The 18,985-nt window shown below is 55.2% G+C and overlaps 2 protein-coding genes across 3 annotated transcripts; both read right to left on the reverse strand.

The window, feature by feature from the left end:
* Nucleotides 1-2,020: 2,020 nt before the first annotated feature.
* Tmem221 (transmembrane protein 221) lies at nt 2,021-10,821 on the reverse strand. Of its 2 annotated transcripts, XM_047532143.1 has the most exons (4): nt 10,272-10,821; nt 7,083-7,168; nt 3,214-3,444; nt 2,021-2,552 (listed from the first exon to the last, which is right to left on the reverse strand). In XM_047532143.1, the coding sequence occupies exons 1-4, from the start codon at nt 10,589-10,591 to the stop codon at nt 2,497-2,499; spliced, it is 693 nt and encodes a 230-aa protein (XP_047388099.1). In that variant the 5' UTR covers nt 10,592-10,821; the 3' UTR covers nt 2,021-2,496. The 2 variants fall into 2 exon arrangements, with proteins under 2 accessions (XP_047388099.1, XP_047388098.1); XM_047532142.1 differs by having other exon boundaries at nt 2,021-3,444.
* Nucleotides 10,822-15,184: 4,363 nt separating this feature from the next.
* Nucleotides 15,185-18,439, reverse strand: Nxnl1 (nucleoredoxin like 1). Its single transcript, XM_047530526.1, has 2 exons — nt 18,114-18,439; nt 15,185-15,491 (listed from the first exon to the last, which is right to left on the reverse strand). The coding sequence occupies exons 1-2, from the start codon at nt 18,437-18,439 to the stop codon at nt 15,185-15,187; spliced, it is 633 nt and encodes a 210-aa protein (XP_047386482.1).
* Between the last annotated feature and the right edge of the window lie 546 nt (nt 18,440-18,985).

The raw sequence follows: 18,985 nt of genomic DNA on the forward strand, positions 1-18,985 counted from the left end.
GTTCTACTGGTTCTTGACGGAGCCCGTGTGGTCGGCTAAGGCCACCGGCAGCCTCACCTTCTGACCAGGAAGCAAGCATGCTTTCCTCTGGTTGGTTCAGAGGCCAGCACCAGGGACCCGGGGACTGAGAGGGCATTTCTGGAGAGACACAGTGCAGGGGGCTGCCCGGTCTCCCCTCCACTAGCGCAGCACCACTTCCCATCTCCCGCAGGTCTGGGCAACTGGAATGTTCCACAGCTGGCAATCCACGCAGGATGCACCATGTGGCCCCCAGCGGTCTCTGCCAGAGGCCGTCCTGGCACCTCCTGGATTCAAGTGTTGCAGAGCCCCGCTGTGGCCCCCAGGGCTTCCCACCCCCAAATCAGGAAGAGCCAAGCCGCGTCTGCAGAGAGCACCCCTTTCCTGCCCAGCGACCTGGCTTCATCTCATCGTTTGTTCAGTCCATTCTTTTTTAAATTTTTATTATTTATTATTATTATTATTTGTGGTGCTGGGGGTGGAACCCAGGGCTTCCTGCATGCTAGGCACGTGCTCTGCCACTGAGCCATACCCCAACATTCCGCCAGTTCTGGAACTTGATGTAAATACAATGCCCCAGTGAGGCCTCTTCTGTGCTTGGCTTATTTTGTTCAATGTCGGTGACATTCAGCCATAATGGCACACTCTGCTCATTCAGTCACCTCCTGATGCACATTTTGGTCACTGAGTGAACTGCTCTGGGCTCTCCTGTATATGTCTTTTTTCTTTCTTTCTTTTTGGTACCGGGGATTGAACCCAGGGGCGCTTAAACCCTGATCCACATCCCCAGCCCTTTTTATGTTTTATTTAGAGACAGGGCCACACTGAGTTGCTTAGGGTCTCGCTAAGTGGCTGAGGCTGGTTTTGAACTCAAGGTCCTCCTGCCTCAGCCTCCCGAGCTGCTGGGATTACAGGGTGCGCCTCTGCGCCTGGCCTGTACGTGTCTTTTGATGAATACACACTGGTTCCTGTTGGGTAGTGTCACAGCTGGGATCAGGAATGTGCTCCGAAGGCCTGCATCACCTGCTCCATGGTGACTCGGAGGGTGGCGGGGCCCAGGGCAAGTCCACTAGGGTCTGCCCTTGAAGGACATATTGGGGCCCTGCCTCTTCCTTTCCCAGCTGCCATGAGGTGACCAGCCTTCTCCATCACTGGCTCCTGCCACGAGCTACTGTCCTGCCACAGACCCAAAGCAACAGGGCCCATGACCACGGCCACTGGAACCAGGAACCAAAAATAAATCTTTCATTTTTTTCTCTGTGCGACCCTGGGTTCCATCCCCAGGGCCTCATGCTGCTGGGCCAGCGCTCTCCCCCGAGCCACGGCCCCAGCCCTTTTCATTCACTGAGCTCCCCAGGCTGTCAGTCTCCCCAGTAGCTGGGGTCACAGGGGTGCATCACCGCATCCGGCCTCAACCTCCTCCTTTTAAGTTGGTGATCTCAGGTATTTTGTCACAGAACAGAAAACTGACTAACAGAGGTGGACACTGCAGAGAGAAGTCACTAGTTCCTGGGGAAGGAGCGTGTTCAGCTTTGGCCAATAAGACCACACTGCTGGGCCGATGCTCCCCGCCGGCCACAGGGACTGAGTCCCTTGGCACCACGTCTTTGATGGCATTTGATATTTTCAGTCTCATTGATTTTTGGCCATTTGTCACCAGATTTTGAATTTCTTCATTGTTATTCACACTCTTGCAAGCTCAGAAATCAGGACTGGAAATAACTGTCGCTACAGTTTGGATCTCCTTGCCCAAGGGGAGGGCTTCCAACAGGCCCTGCGCTTTCTCTGTTGCTCCCTGGAGTCCCTGAAGGGACAGGCTGTGAGACTCCTGGGGATATTCATTCATTTGGGGTCCGGGTGGGGCCAACCATGGGCGCTCCCAGGGAAATTCACATGTGGGAAGACAGGCAGGACTTGGGGTCCCAGGCGGGGCCACGGGAGGCACCCTGGCCACAGTTCCTGTCCACCCTTGGCCACAGGCTCATTTGGACTTTGGTCAAATAACACAGATCATGAGCTCTGGAGTTTATTTGGGGATGTGCAAGATGGGGGAGGGTCTGGACCCCTGGTCCCCGTCTTCTGACACTGAGCCCCATCAGGTCTGTAAGCCTCTTGGCTTTGTCTCCGGCCATTTCCCACCTCCAGGTACACCCACCCGCAGCAACACAGAAATAGCTGACATGCGCTGAGGACCTACTGTGCACAGGCCCCAGACGGCTTGCATGGACTCGGGTGTCTCTAGACAGCCTGAAGATAAGGGTCGCTTTCAGTCCCATTTTATGGACAGGGAAACTGAGGCACAGAGCAGCCAGCAGCCAGGCGTGGGGGTCCAGCCTCCGCGCGTGCCCCTGGCCTTGGGCTGCTCTGAGCCTGGCGCAGCCCCAGCGGGGGTGGGGAGTTTCGAGGGATCTGAGGCTTGCGCTGTCTGTCAGCAGCATGGGGCTTACGAGACCCAGGCGCGAATCCTGGCTCTGATGCTCAGAACTGGGACCTCTGGTGAGTCACTGCCCCTCTTGGGGCCTCGATTTCCTCATCTGAAAAATGGATGGAGACACTTAGAGAATCACTTCCTAAGCCCCAGCCTCCACTCTGCCTGTTACAGAACCATTCATTCTGAGCAACCAGATTTCCCAACCTCCCCTGAATTGAGGTCTGGTCTTGGAACTCTGTCCTGGCTAGGAAGAAGTAAGCAAAAGGGCCCCAAAGCCTCATAAGGAAGACTTCCAGAAGACTCTGAGCCAGGCCTGGACTTTGACTTTCCCTTCTAGTGGGGAAGTAAAGGCTGGAGCCCTGCAGCTATTTTGTGCCATGAGGAAATCTTAAAGGCTATAACCAGGGATGCTGTGAACTGTAAGAGAAGTCAAGTCTTCCTGTGACTGCAGCTGAGGCTGGACCTAGCTCTATGATATCTTCTTCTTGCTACCTTGTACCAGTTATCTATCCCTGATTCTCGGGTTCACACCAGCGTTGAGTCCTTTCCTGTGGCCCTTGGCCTGTGGCCCAGCATACTACGCATCTCTTGAGTGACCCCCTCCCAGGGCCCCAGGCCAGCCGACAGTGTCCGGTGCACTCGGGGCACAGGGAGTCTGCTCTCCCGGCCTCCCCCCAGGGCTGCGGGTGCTGTGGCAGTGGCCATGGTCCTAAGGGGCTCCCCGGGCTCCAGGCAGGATGAATAGGGGGTCTGACGGAGGGTACCATGCTGGGGCTGAGCTCTGGGGCTGTCCTTGGAGGCTTCAGCAGGGTGTGCAGGGGGATCCTCAAAGGACCGTGGCGAGAGTTCACGGAGGCCACGGCGGCTGGCCCGGGCAGCCCGGAGCAGAGTGTGGGTCAGAATGGCCACTAGAACCAGGGCTCCAGAGCCGAGGATGGAGGCGGCGGCTGCACCGGTCTCAATCTCGAAAAGCAGCAGGGCATAGATGGACAGCGCTGGGGAAGGAAATGTCGGTCACTTATTCAGTCAGCAAACATCTGTTCTCCAAGCCCTCAGGGAGACCCCAGATATGGAGTGGGCGTAGCGGCAACACCTGGAATCCCAGCAGCTCAGGAGGCTGAGGCAGGAGGATCCTAAGTTCAAAGCCAGCCTCAGCAACTTAGCGAGGCTCTAAGCAACTCAGCAAAACTCTCTGTCTAAATAAAATACAAAAAAAGGACTGGGGATGTGGCTCGGTGGTTCAGCGCCCCTGGGTTCAGTGCCCCTGGGTTCAATCCCTGGTCCCCACGAAAATAACAGCAACAAAAAACCCTGCAACAGCTGGGTGCGGTGGTGCATGCCTGTAATCCCAGCCGCTCCAGAGGCTGAGAAAGGAGGATGGTAAACTTGAGGCCAGGCTCAGCAATTTAGGGGAACCCTAAGAAACTTACTGAGACCATGCCTCAAAAATTAAAAAGCAACAAAAAGGGCTGGGGATGTGGCTCGGTGGTAAAGTTCCCCTCGAGTTCAAGCCCCAGTACCAAAAAGAATGGCAGGCAGAGAAGAACTTGGTTCCCCTCCTCTCACCCCTCACAAACACATCATCCTCACGTCCATTTACACATAAGGAAACCAAGGCTCAGAGAGGTTAGAGGACTCCCCCAAAGCCACACAGCCAGGAAATGACGGAGGTAGGAGTTTAATCCAGGCTGGGAGGCTCCACAGTTTGTACTCTCAACTTTGGAGACAACAAAAAGAACCTGTTTCAGCTGTGTGGGGTCTTCCCTGCGGAGGTCATGTTTGAGCTGAGACCTGCAGGGAAAAGGACAGGCCCTGGGGAGAGCTAAGGGTGGCGTCGCTTTCTTTCCTTCGTTTTTCCTTTTCCCCTCTTTGTTCAGTCCTGGGATGGAGCCGGGGGGCACTCCATCACTCAGCTACATCCCAGCCCTTTTATTTTTTAATTTTGAAACAGGATCTCACTAAATATCCCAGGCTGGCCTCAAATTTTCCATCCTCCTGCCTCAGCCTCCCAAGGAGCTGGGATTACCAGTGTGTGCCACAGAGTCTGGCTGCTCTGTGTTTTGGTTTTGGTACCAGGGGTTGAATTCAGGGGTGCTTGGCCGCTGAGCCACATCCCCGTGTCTCTTGGTCTTCCATTTTGAGACGGGGGCTCGCTAGGTGCCGGTCAGGCCTTGAACTCCCGATCCTGTTGCTCGAGCACCTGAACAGCTAGGGCTGCCGCCTGCACCACCCCGCGAGCACAGAACGATCGCCTGTCTCTTCCTTCTCGGCGGTGCTAGGGATGGAACCAAGCCCTGGCACGTGCTAGGCAGGCGCTCTACCATGAGCCACACCCCAGCCCTAAAACGCTCCATTTTTGTTCCGTGTATTTTCCTACCATGGCAGCTGAGGCGTGGAGCCCTGGGGTCTGTCCCCTCCACAGCAGTTGGGCCTGGGCTGCAGGTTGCAGAGCCCCCCCACCCCCGGTCCTGGACGTCCACCTCTGTCCTGCACCCCACCTGACAATGCCCGGACCCCCGGTTTGCTCTGCTGTGGACTGGGGAGTCCACAAGCGCATTGTGGTCTCTCTGGTCTCAGTTTGCTAGTCTGCACGACACAAGGCGTCAACCTGAATTTTTTTTTTTTTTTTTGCCATACTGGGGATTGAACTCAGGTCTTGTGCTTGCGAGGCAAGGACTCTACCAACTGAGCCAGATCCGCAGCCCTTAATCCACATTTTATCAGAGGGGACAGTCTTATGTATTGCAGGACACTTAGCAGCTTCTACTCATTAGATGCATCACCCCCGATCCTGTTGTGACAACCAAACCATCTTCAGGTGTTCCCAAACTTTCCATGAGAACAGGACTGGCCTCAGCTGAGAACCTCAGTCCTAGGACTGCTGACCCATCTCTTCGGCATCAGTGATGTGCTAATGAAACTGGGCTCAGCCAATCAGAGCTTTGCTTTCCCTTGTTATAGTGATTGGTGGAGGGGGGTCACATGACTTCAACGCAGCCTATCAGAGTCAGCCCTGGGACTTTGGCTTGGCCTATGGGGGATACAGGAATTTTCTTCCTGCAGCGGCTGGGGTATGGGTAGGAGAGAAAGCCGGGATGGCTGGGGGACTTTGTGGCCCTTTCTGAGCTGTTTCCCTTTTCTCTGAGGCTGCACTCTTCCTTTCGAAGATGCCACAGTGCATCATGCCTGGTGTATTGAAATGGGGCCAAGGACTTTCTTTGCCCTAAACTTTTTGAAAGGGCTTTTCATGATTTGTCTTTTGGTGCTGCAGAGCAGTGAACGGGTGATTGACTGGACATGCTTGTGAATTCTTGCTGAATGAGGTCACCTAACCTCAAAAGGAGTCTAAATGGGAGGTGACTGAGTTCTCAATTGAACGCTTAATGAGTTGAACATAGTGACTTTTTTTTCCCTCTGTGATTTTTCTTGTATTTTAGAATGAGGATGCAAGGCTATGTTATTCTCGAGGACATCAACATTTATGTCAATGCACAAAAAGGCTGAGGTTGTAGACGTTGTGTCAAAAGTGCTCATAGCACATCATTCTCAGAGTAAAGTACACTTGGCTAACAGCAGATGAAAGGTGAGGCAAGTGGCATGTCACATAACCTCATCTGGGCACCTGAATCCAGTTGCACTTGAAGTCAACTACCTTTGAGAATTTCAGATACACAAGTCACCGATTTCACTTTCCTTTTTAAAAATCCCACACCTAGAACTTTTTATTAAGTCAAACACCAACCTACATACAAATTCCACAATGAACCCAAGGTTTATATTTCATAAAAATACTGTAAATCCATCACTTTGTCTTCTGTTTTTCAATTATGAGACAAAGAAAAAGTAATAATAGCTTCCATAAATATTTACCATTTTTATCAATTACAAATACACCATTTGTAACAGATTCATAAAAAAAATTATTGGGGAAAAACTATCTTTAATTGTGAAAAATAAAAGTAAATAAATCAGTAATAGCAAATCCCTTCTCTCATTCAACTGATTATTCTTCCTTCCAGTAAAACAGGTGCTTACAGAGTAGGCAGGGACCTGGGTGTGCTTCAGCCCTGAGTTCACACCATCATCTACACACTTGTCTTCAAACTTAACATAAAAGATATCAAGTGTCTTTTTAGGCAGGTGTTGTAGTGCACACCTGCCACCCCAGCAACTCGGGAGGCTGAGGCAGGAGGATCACAAGTTGGAGGCCAGCCTAAGCAACTTAGTGAGGCCATATCTCAAAAATAAAAAGGAAAATGGGTGGGTTTAATCCCCAGTACCAAACAAACAAACAAACAAACAACAACAATAAAACAAACAAAAACACATAGAAACCAAACAAAACCACCCAGGCCATGAAAACTTATTCAAATAAAACATCTAAAACTGATGAGACGTGTTCTGCTGACAGCCACTGTTTGTGGAGACCCTGCTGGGGATTTTTGTGGGTATTGGAACCCCCTGAGCAATTTGTCAAGGCAGGGGTGGTGATCGCTGCCACTGTCCTGACAGGGACCCAGGAACACAGAGAATCTGCCCCAGGCCCCAGAGGGAGAAAGTCTCGTGGCCCAGTTAGGGGTCCTCCCCCTTCCAAGCCCAGGGGCGTGCCCGCCATGCCAGGTCCCACACGCACCTGCTAAGTACACGGAGACCCCGCAGCAGAACAGGCCGAGGGCCACGTGCCTGAGGAGGCGGCAGTCGTAGAGAAACCAGTCTGACCTGCAACGGAGGGAATGGAAGCAAAGGTGCTCAGGAGGTGCAGCGGCTGCAGGGGTCAGCAGGAACAGGGAGGGACAGGAGCCTGAGTAAGAGCAGGTCCAGCTTTCAGGGACCAGGGGCCCCACCATCAGCTGGCTACCCCTGCCCCCACTTATAGCCCTTCATTTGTCCCCATCCGTCCATCTGTCCATCCAGCCTCCTGTGAAGACACCATTCACCAACCACCCCCACCCTTATCTCCCCACTACCCACCCACTCATCAGCCCCTCCATCCATCCATCATCCCATCCACCCATCCATCAGCCTCTCCACCCATCCATCAGTCTCTCCACCCATCCACCATCAGGCCCTCCACCGATCCATCACCCCTCCATCCATCCATCCACCACCCCCTCCATCCATCTATCAGCCCCTCCACCTATCCATCCATCCATCAGCCCCTCCACCCATCCATCCATCCATCAACCCCTCCATCCATCCATCAGCCCCTCCACCCATCCATCCATCCATCAACCCCTCCACCCATCCATCCATCACTCCCTCCATCCATCCATCAACCCCTCCACCCATCCATCCATCACTCCCTCCATCCATCCATCCATCCATCCATCCATCCATCGACCCCTCCATCCATCCATCAGCCCCTCCACCCACCCATCCATCCATCCATCAACCTCTCCACCCATCCATCCATCAACCCCTCCATCCATCCATCAGCCCCTCCACCAATCCATCCATCCATCAACCCCTCCACCCATCCATCCATCACTCCCTCCATCCATCCATCAGCCCCTCCACCCATCCATCCATCCACCCCTCCACCCATCCATCCATCACTCCCTCCATCCATCCATCAGCCCCTCCACCCATCCATCCATCCATCAGCCCCTCCACCCATCCATCCATCACTCCCTCCATCCATCCATCAGCCCCTCCACCCATCCATCCATCCATCAACCCCTCCACCCATCCATCCATCACTCCCTCCATCCATCCATCAACCCCTCCACCCATCCATCCATCACTCCCTCCATCCATCCATCAGCCCCTCCACCCATCCATCCATCACTCCCTCCATCCATCCATCAGCCCCTCCACCATCCATTCATCCATCAACCCCTCCACCCATCCATCCATCACTCCCTCCATCCATCCATCAGCCCCTCCACCCATCCATCCATCCATCAACCCCTCCACCCATCCATCCATCACTCCCTCCATCCATCCATCAACCCCTCCACCCATCCATCCATCACTCCCTCCATCCATCCATCAGCCCCTCCACCCATCCATCCATCACTCCCTCCATCCATCCATCAGCCCCTCCACCCATCCCTCCATCCATCCATCAACCCCTCCACCCATCCATCCATCCATCACTCCCTCCATCCATCCATCCATCACTCCCTCCATCCATCCATCAACCCCTCCACCCATCCATCCATCCATCACTCCCTCCATCCACCCATCAGCCCCTCCACCCACACCACATACTTATGGATCCGTCAGCCCATCTGCTCCCGTCCTCTGACCCAGCCCCCCACCAGGTATGTGCCATCTGCTCGTCCGCTGTCTCTGCTCCTCTGTGCTTCACCCCCCAACCCCTCTTTCCAAGTCTAGCCGCCATCCCCACTATCCATCCCCACCAGTCATTCAACCCGCACCCCATACAGCCACCCGCCCATTTGCCCACGCCATGTCCATCCTTCCGGGAAACAGCAGCCATCTGCCCACATCCTCCCCTACCCCTCCCTGCACACTCACCTCCATTCACCACCCAGCCATCCATCAGATCCACTCACTGCCCCGCAACGCTGCCCCTCCATCCCCCGTCAGTCTAGCCAGGCTTCCCTTCTTCCGTGAGCCATCCACATACATCAATGCACCCCCACGTCCAGCGCTCCTGAAGGTGGGGCCTTGCCCAGTGCCTGCGTCCCGTCATTTGACAGATCACAGACTTATTTTTGAAGGGGAGCAAAATGAGGTTCCCTTGCCCCCAAGGGCAGCAGGAGCAGCCACACTGAGTGAAGAGGGGGCAGTTTCCAGAGTTCTCCTGGCTCACCTCCCACGAGGACAACATAGGTGGCCTCCTTCTGGGTCTCCCTGCCACCCCCCTCCCCACTCCCCTTTGGTTTATGGCCAGATGGACTTACGTCCAACCTAAGTCACACTGTTACCCTCCTCACAACCCTCCCTGCAGGGTAAAACTCATAGTCCTCCCCACAGGGTCCATTCCCTCTGACCTCCCCGCCCTCATCTCCTGCTCCAGCCACACCAACCACCGCCACCTCCCCCAGTGCACCAAGCTCACCCCTGCCCCAGGGCATTGGCACATGCTGCTTGGACCACAGTCCCCCAGACCTGCTTCCTTCCCTCTCACAAGGCTCAGCTCAGGCCTTCCCTGACCCTCCTGTGTCACCCCTGCCTTGTTCCCCTCCACCCCATCACCCCATTTTCCTTCCTTCCTAGCGTCTGTCACCATTTGACATCACTAATCTCTCGTGCTTCTTTATTTTCAGATGGTGAGCCCATGAGGGGGTGTCTGGATCCATTTAGTCCCTGCTCTATCCCAGATGTTCAGAGTCAGCCTCTGCCACCTGCAGGTGCCACTGACATATTGGGGTCTGATGGGACACATGCATTTTGGTGTCCCTTGGGTGAAGGGTGCATGGAACGGGCAGGATCTACCCCAAAGACAGAAGTTTGCATCTGCTTGAATCGACCAAATTCTGCACCAAAATCCATGCTTCTCTCCTGCAGCATCCGGGAGGGAAAGACTCAGAAGTCTTGGTGCCCTTGGCCCAAGGAAGTTCCTATCCCACACTCGCTGTCCCCATAGACGCCCCCTCAGGCCCACCGCGCTGAGCCCAGATTCCTAAGGAACTGCACCCCGGGGCCAGAACCCAGGCTGGCGCTCTGCCAGATTCGAGTTCCAATCCAGCCCACCCGCTTCCCAGCCGGCAACCTGGAGAGAGCAGCCCGGGCCAAGGCGCGGTTAAAAGTGGGGCCAACAGCACCAGCCGCCAGGCGAGGCCGGGCCTTCATGGAGCCGACCCACAGCTCGGGAGGCAAACGCCAGGACCCCGACCTCGCATCCGCCTACCTGCCGGGGCTGGGTCCTCGCGCCAGCTCCGCGCCCAGGTGGCCACAGAGCGCCGCCAGCAGCAGGCAGGTGAGGCCGAGCACCAGGGCGAGCGCGGCCAGCGCGGCGGCCAGCGGCAGCAGCGCCCCGGCCGCATCCTCGGGCAGCCCCGGGCTGGTGCCCAGCTCAGGGCCCAGCCCGTCGGCGCGCGGTCCCCGCAGCTCAGCGCGTCCCGCCTGCAGCTGGAACAGCAGCTGCGCGGCCAGCGCCGCCAGCACGGCCGCCGGAATGCCCAGCAGGGTCATCGCGGCCAGCACCCGGCCGCCGTACGAGCGGGCCATGGCAGGGGTCTTGCGGGCCTGGGGAGACAGTGGAGGGTTCCCAGAAGTTTCAGGAAGTCGAGGAGTTGGGGGAGTCCTCGGGCTCCCAGGGGGACCCAAGGGGCGGGGACATCAGGAGGTGCCTGAAGGTTCTGGGGCTGGATTGGGGGGTTGCCTAGGGGGTCGCCAGACTGGGCACCCGGGGTGCCGACAGCTCTTGGGACGCTGAAACTCCCGAAAACTTGGGACGAAGTCTTCTCTCCGCTGGACCCGCGGGCGCCCCCTCCGGGTCTGCGGGACGGGGAGGGGCGGGGCCTGGCGCTGGGCAGGGGCGGGGCCTGGCGCTGGGCAGGGGCGGGGCCTGGAGCGGGGCGGGGCGGGGTGGGGCGCGGGCCCCACCCGGTGCCAGGGCGCGGTGCCTGGATCTGGGGGACCCACAGCTCGCTGAGCTCATAAAGGTGCCCCACTTGGAGCCCTAAACACTGATTTTATTATTTTAAAGATATTTGAAGTCAGGCGCGGTGATGCACGTCTGTAATCCCAGCAGCCCTGGAGGCTGAGGCAGAAGGATAACGAGTTCAAAGCCCCACTCAGCAACTTAGCAAGGCCCTAAGCAACTCAGTGAGTCCCTCTCTCTAAATTAAATATAAAAAGGGCTGGGGGTTGCTCAGGGGTTAAGCACCCCTGGGTACAATCCCCAGTACCACAAAAAAAAAAAAAAAAAAAAAAAAAAAAAAAAAAAAAAAAATTGAGCCGGGTGTGGTGGCAAATGCCTGTAGTCCTAAGGAGTGGGGAGGCTGAGGCAGAAGGATCACAAGTTTGAGGCCAGCCTCAGCAGTTTAGTGAGACCCTGTCTCAAAATAAAAAATAAGCTGGACTCAATGGCTCACGCCAGTAATCCCAGTGACTGGGGAGGCTGAGGCAGTAGGATCGCGAATTCAAAGCCAGCCTCAACAACAGCGAGGCGCTAGGCAACTCAGTGAGACCCTAAATAAAATACAACACAGGGCTGGGGATGTGGCTCAGTGGCCGAGTGCCCCTGAGTTCAATCTTTGATACCAAAAAATAAAATAAAATAAAAAATAGTAAGAACTGGGGATGTAGCTCAGTGGTAAGGGACTCCTAGGTTCAATCCCCAGTACAAAAAGAAAAAAGAAAAAAAATGTTTGAACAAACTTTTAAATAATTCCCCGCTTTGTCACTGAACCCATAGAGCCTGTAATTGGCTCTGGTTCCCTCCCCCACTGCACCCACTGCCTTCCAAGCTTGGGGGAAACCTCTCCCCACAGGCCCTCCCGGATTCCTTCCCCAGCTACACACCAGGTTCTTCCCGCTTTTAATTTTTAAAAATAGTTGAGGTGAAACTTACATAAGCCATTTTATTCAGTAGTTATCACATTCACAGTGTTGCTCACTCATTCCGCCTAGTTTCAGAACATTTTAATCACCCCCCAAAGAGACCCCTGTTCCCATGAGCAGTCACTGCCCTCCCTCTCCCCCAGCCCTCTGCACCCTGGAATCTCCTTCCTGTCTCTGTGGAGTCTCCTGTTCTGGACATCTCATATCAATGGGATCATACGCTAGGTGGCCTTTTGTGTCTGGCCTCTGTCACTCCCCATCTTTTCAAGATGCATCCACATTGTAGCAGGTATCAGCGCTTCGTTCCTGTTGATGGCTGAGTAATATTCCATTGTGTGGTTTTATCTTTTCATCTTGGGTGGTTTCTACCTTTTGGCAAATGCCAATTGTGCTGCCTGAATGTGCCTATACAAGTATCCCAGAACCCTCGGTGTGCAATTGCTGAGTCCTGTGCCGTCTCCATTCTAACCTTTTGTGGACTCACCAAACTGTTTTCCACAGAGGTGGCAGGAGGTTTTGCTCTTGTTTCCTGCACAAACTCCAACACTTGTTCTTTTCTTCTTTTTAAAATTGATAACAGCCGTCCTGGTGGGTGTGCGGTGGTATCACAGTGTGGCTTTGATTTGCATCTCCCTGATGAGTGGTGACGTCAGGCATGTCTTCAGTCTTGGTTGTGCATCTTCTTTGGAGAAGTGTCTGTTCAAGTCCTTGGTCCTCTTAACTGGGGCTGACTTCCCGCTGCTGAGTTGGGGAGTCTGGGCAGGGACCCTTCTCAGCCATCTGACTTGCAAGTCTTCTCTCCCACTCTGCTTTTGTTCCCCCACAGCACCGCGTTTCCGCAGAGCAGTGAGAAGTTTCTGGAAACCCGGAGGCTGAGGCCGCCCCAGGTCAGCACGTTCAGACCTTGCAATGGCCCTGAGAGGTAGCGCTCTCGTTGCCTTGGCTTTCCAGAAGCGAAATGGAGGCACAGAGAGGTACACTGACTTCCCAGGCCACACAGCAAGTGCAAGCTGAGCAGGATCTGAACCCAGCACCCTGGCTCCCTCCCACTGCTCTCTACTACTCCCAGATGCATTAGTGATTCCACTGGTTTTGAATTTCCAGTCACTTTTCCAATTGACGGAGGCAATGTTTTTTTCACATTTCAAATTTACTTGGAAAACAATATTTGGGGTGCTGAGTCCTCAGCTTAGTCCTTTATAGGTAAAATGGGTCTGGAGAACCTAGGAGTGACTTTTCATCACCAGGTAGCGACCGTTTTTGCTATGTGGCTTTGGTCTAGACCCTTAACCTCTCTGGGCCTCCTCGTCTTGTATAGGTTACAGGAACTTATTCATTCATTCATTCATTCACCAAGTCTCAGGTAAGGAAAAGTCCCAATTGGGCAGCTGAGGTTCAGCAACTCATTCAGATCAGAATGCCCGCTCTGTTCCAGGGTTGAGATACAGAGATGTAAAACACCAGCACCTGTTCATTTGACACATATTGGTAAACCACCTTGTGCCCAGCTTGGGAGGCTCAGTGGTGACCAACGCAAGCTCTCCCAGGGCTCACAGGCTGGAGGAGAAGTGGAAACAAGAACCCCACAGGGGTGGGGCTCAGCACCATGTACAGCCAGAGCAATGAGAAGTCGTGCTCCCCTTGTGTACAATGTGTTAAAATGCTCCTATAACCAATTAAAACAGACCTTAAAAATGAAAAAGACAAAACAATCCACAAGGGACAATTTCCTCTTACGGCCAAGGGACATTAACTGAGCTGTTTTAGGATCATCATGACGGGTTGGGGGTTCCGGGCACACAGATGCCCTAGCCTGGCCCCATTCTTCAGTTATGGTGCCTGCATTCAATCTGGAAAGCGGAGCCTGCAAGTCTCATTACCTTGGCCTTTCGTCAAATTCCCTCCAGCCCCGGCAGGCGGAGGGGGCGATGGGCCACAGTCCGCTGGCTGGAATAATTAGTAACCCCGTCGCTGGGTTGCATGTTCCAGGCTTAGTTCGAGAAGGCCATTCAAAACTTTAAACTCCGCTACCTGGGATTAGATCAGCAAAGAGTTTAAGAGCAGCTATCTCACAAGGTCCAATACGCCCATTTTACAGATATGCACACTGAGGTCCAGAAGCAGCCTTCCCCTCCCTCACCAACATCTTTTTTGGAAACTGGGTGCGGCGGGCGTGGCTTACGGCTTATTTGCATTTGGGCTCCGCCCCAAGACCCACCGCTCCATTCTGCCGCCAGAGGGCGCCCTAGGCAAAGATTAGCGGCGCGGAGGGAGCCCGGGTTCTGCCTTGGCCAATCTACCAAGTAGGGCTGGTCTTACTATTTTCTGGAGGAATTAAGTGGGTCTCGGAGAAGGAAGGTGACTGTCCGACGGTTACAAAGCCGAGAAGTGGGTCTAGACCGGAGGGGTTTATTCCTATCTTCTACTGTCTCCCTCGGGGATCCGCGGGGTCCACCAGAACAGGTGGAGACCCGGGAGACTCTGGGCCCTCCCTGGCGGTCAGGGGCCCCAGCGCACGTGGCGCCAAATAGTGAACCGCGTCCCATATCAAATAGGAACGAGCGTGGAAAAGTCGGCTGAAGTCTATGGGCGAATGGTTTCATGCCCTGGGCTCCGCGTTCTCGGCGCCTTGCCCGACTTAGCTGGCATTTTCCCATTTGCGGCGCAGGCCTCAAAAATACTTCTTGGGTCCCACTGGAAACTGTGGGCTCCGCAGCCACGGAGGTTGGTCAGTTCAGTAACTGCGCCGTCGGGCCGGGGACAGTGACCGTGAGGAGGCCGCGCGTGCGGAGGCAGGGCCGAGGCGAGACCGCTCTGCTCTGCTCTCTCAGTTTCTCCAAAAACCTAAAATGGCTCTAACCAAACAAAGTCTATTCAAATAAAAAATATTTCCTGGAACCTTAAACAGCTCTCCCCGCTTCCGGGGAGGCTCAGATGGGTCCCCGAGGGCGAGGCCAGGCCCTGGGCCCGCGCGTGCCGAGTGTGGGGCGGTGTCTGCGGTGGAGGCTCCCCGGCCACCTGCCCCCGGCTGGGTCCCCCGGGCCTGGAGCGGAGCCGAGGGCCCGTTTCCCCAGTGGTGCCGAATGCGGGGCGGGGACCTGGGGGTGGAGCCCGGACAGGCCCCGCCCCGCCCGCAGCGCGTGTCCCCGCACAGGAGCTGGGAACGGCCCCCCCGCGCTGCGGTCCCCGAGGGGCCAGGACGCCGCGGCCGGCGGTCCCCGCGGGGCTGCCCCTGGGGACCCTCCTCCGCGGGGCTCAGAGCAGCCCCCCGGCCCCGCCCTCCGCCCCGCCCTCCGGGCCGCGCCCGCCCCGCGTCGCCGAGTCCACGCGGTACTTGCGGCGGCGCAGCGGCTCGGTGAGGCTCCGCGGCACCGGGTCCTCCAGGTCCTCGGGTTGCAGGAAGTTGCGGTCCAGCACTTCGGCTGCCTCTTGCCAGTTGGCGAAGCAGGCTGGTCCCAGGCGCTGGATCTCGTCCGTCGCGTCGCGAGTGAGCACGTCCCCGCTCGGCTTGAGCACCACGACCGTGGGCAGGTGCTCCACCGAGAACTGGCGCCCGAGGTCCCTGCGGGGAGGGCGGGCCAGTCCGTGATCCCCGGGCAACTGGGCCCCGGGTCCCCACATTGTCAGGACACTCTCCCGCCGCAGGCCCTTTGCACTGACTGTGCCCTCCACCTAGGACGGACGGCTGCAGGTTAAGACTATCCCATCACGGTCCCTCCCTCGACTCCCTGCTGTGTGGTTTTGTTTTCCTTCGGGCTGCTGCTCAGCGTATAGCATGCTGTAAAGTTTATTTCTCCTGCCTATCATTTTCTCCCACGGTGAATTTTCAGATCCACAAGGGCATGGGCGTCTTCTCCTTTCACTAGTACCTTCTGTGCCTGAGACAGTGCAAGGCGGAGTAATGCCCAGGAAATGTGTGTGGGGCGAGCGAATGAATGGATGCCATGAAAAGCCACAGGAAGTATTAAGTCGGATAAGTGGCTACCACTGAGGGAGGGCCACTTCAAGAAGGTGACCTTTGACCGCAAATCTGCAGGATTAAGAGAGGGAAAACTGAGAGAAGAGTGACCAGGTAAAGGATGCAGCATGTGCAAAGACCCTGAGGTGACAGGGTGTTCAAGTACTGCTCTGATCCCGAGAGCCCTGGCGGGGCATGGTAAGGAGTTGATTTTGTTCTAAGTGTGAGGGAGAAAGCCAAGAAGCTGTGTGCATCCCCAGTAGACCCTGTACCAAACACCATCTAGACCCCTCATGGAAGAGAGGGGGCTGCCAGACTGGGCCCATCCCCCACAGTTCTTAATTTTAGCCTGCTGCTTTCTTGGGTGGTCTTCTCCCAGGCAGACACATAGGGAGCACATGGTAACTGCAAAATCCCATAGGAGTAAAATAGCACATTTAGCAGTTAAATGTATGACCCCCCAGCCAAATCTGAATTTCAGAAAACCAAAGAAAACTCTTAGTATAAGTACGTACCCGGAATCACATGAGACACATTCATACTAAAACACTATTTGTTGTGTATCTGAAATCTGAATTTAACTGAGCAGTTTGTATTTTAGCTGGCAACTTTAAAGGAGTGGGGTAGTGATTGGGAAAATCTTGCCCCAAATAGAAAGTTTCATCTGAAATGTGCTTGAGACCGGTGTTTCTTCCTGAGGGACAGAAATGTTTGGGAGAAAAAGCACCTTACTTGCCAGAGGACAGCTGGATTAAGCAAATGCCCCAGCTCTGGTAATGATGGGTGGGGAAGGAAGGTCTTCATGACCAGAGACCTTCCACTTGTGTAACGAAATTAATGAAATCGGGGAAATGTCATGAAGTCTGCATCTCCCTGTCAAATGGTTCATCACCCTCCCCACTCATGGACACACGGACACACACACGGACACACACAGAGAAAACTGCTGTAACTGCTGTGGGCTTCGTTAGACACTTCATTCAACTTTTTTGCTAAGTTGGATTTCCTTCTTTTTTAGGTTGGGGATGGAACCCAAGGTCTCATACATGCCAGGCAATCGCTCCACCCGTGAGCACCACATCCAGGTTCTGACATTTTTTTCTTTTCATAAAAAAAGATGGGGTTCGTTCCTAGAACTGCAGAAAAAAAAAACTGGGTTAAAAGACAATGAAAGAAGCCAGGCACGGTGGCACACGCCTGGGATCCCGGTGGCTCAGGAGAGTTCAAAGCCAGCCTCAGCAACAGCAAGGCGCTAAGCAACTCAGTGAGACCCTGTCTCTAAACGAAACACAAAATAGGGCTGGGGACGTGGCTCGGTGGTCGAGTGCCCCTGAGTTCAATCCCTGGTACAACAAACAAACAAAGCATGAAAGAGCCAGGCGCAGTGGCGCACGCCTGTAATCCCAGCCACTTGGGAGGCTGAGGCCCGAGGATCACAAGCTCAAGGTCAGTCTCCACAACTCAGTGAGGCCTGTCTCAGTATAAAAAATAAAAATGGCTGGGGATGTAGCCCAGTGGTAGAGTGGTCCTAGGTTCAGTTCACAGTACCAAAAAATAAAAATCAAAAATGAAAGTACCTCTCACTGCAGAAAAGGGGCAAGTTCTCGGATAGCCAGTGTGGGCCTCTCCTCGCCAGCCTGACTCAGCTCCCTCTCCCTGGGCTCTAACGCCCTGCGAGGCTTCCCAGCTGGCGGAGGTCTGGTCCGCTCCTTCGGGGGCTCGCCTGCACCCACCTCTCACACCTGGAGTGGCTCGGTCTCCCTGCACCGGATAGGCTGCCCTTTTTCCTGACAGCCTCCAAGGGGTCTGGGCTGGGCCTCTGCCTGGAAACCCTGGTCCTGTGCCAGTGACCACCACCCTCTTAGTGGCCTGGTCATCTCTTCAGAGACACTGTCCAGATGCGTTCTCTGACATCTGGATTTCAGGAAGGTTCCCATTGCATTTCCACTGGGGGCAGGGCCTCCCTCTGTCCTTGAGAAGGCCACTGCAGTTTGTCATTTCGTATTGACCTGAGTCTTTGGTTCACATCTGATTCCCCCACTTCTCTGTGAGCTCCCTGGGGTGAGACGGAAGTGGGAATGAACCGGCTTTCTGTACCCCTAACTCCTAGTACATGGGCTGGCACGTGGGGCTGCACATTCCCCTGGGGGAGGATGCACAAGTTACTAAGTAAATGCTTTCATTGTGGTGGCAATGCCGCCTCCAGGAAGCCCTCCCAGACCTCACCTCCTCAGATCATCCTCGAAGGGCAGGAAGAGCCACTTCTCAGGCATGTCCCTGAGGAACAGATCCTGCTGCTCCTCCGTGGGATCCTGGGACACATACACCAGGGCCAGCTGGGCCGCCCGCAGCACATAGAACTCGTCTGTGAGCCTCACAAAGAAGTCCTTGAGGATGGGCGCGAAGGCCTGGCACTTCGGACAAGCCGTGGCGCCAAAGAACAGCAGCACCAGGCGGTTCTCCAGCCTGCGGCTGAGCTCGGCCTCCGTGTCCAGCTCATCCTGGTCGCTGTTATTGCGGATCAGAACGCGGCCAGAAAACAGCGAGGCCATGGTAGCCCCAGCGGGGTGCTGGGGACAGGGTGGAGAGAGCCCAGGAATCTCTAGGAAGTCAGCTTAGGACCTCGCTAATCTGCTCGATCTTGACCTAGTTCTGCAGGCCGTGGAGGGCAGGGCTGCGGGGGCGGGTGGGGAGGGAGACTGCCCTGCGTGCCTTTTTAAAGGGTGCTTAAAACACTTTACGGAACACTGAGCTGGGGGGCTGGGCTGGAGCTCCGCGGTAGAGCACTTACCCAGCATTCCCCCTCCAAACTGAGAGGGAGAGTGAGAAAATGAGAGAGGACAGAAGTCACTGGAGAGGAGAGGCCACGTCAAGACCCAGGCAGACTGGGGTGATGCGGCCGGAAACCCAGGAACCCCGAGAACCACCAGCAGCGGGAAGCCAGAAGGGATCCTCCCTGAAGCCTCCAGAGGGCGCTCTGCTGCCTTGACTTGGGCGGAGGGCGATGCAACGCAGCTCCGTTGCCCCTAGCTGCCGCATGTTTGTTACAGCAGCCGCAGACACTCTCATACCTACCGTGGTGGGCCTTTGCCTTTGTT

This window comes from Sciurus carolinensis, chromosome 17, assembly GCF_902686445.1.
Source record: "Sciurus carolinensis chromosome 17, mSciCar1.2, whole genome shotgun sequence".
NCBI classification, from domain to species: domain Eukaryota; kingdom Metazoa; phylum Chordata; class Mammalia; order Rodentia; family Sciuridae; genus Sciurus; species Sciurus carolinensis.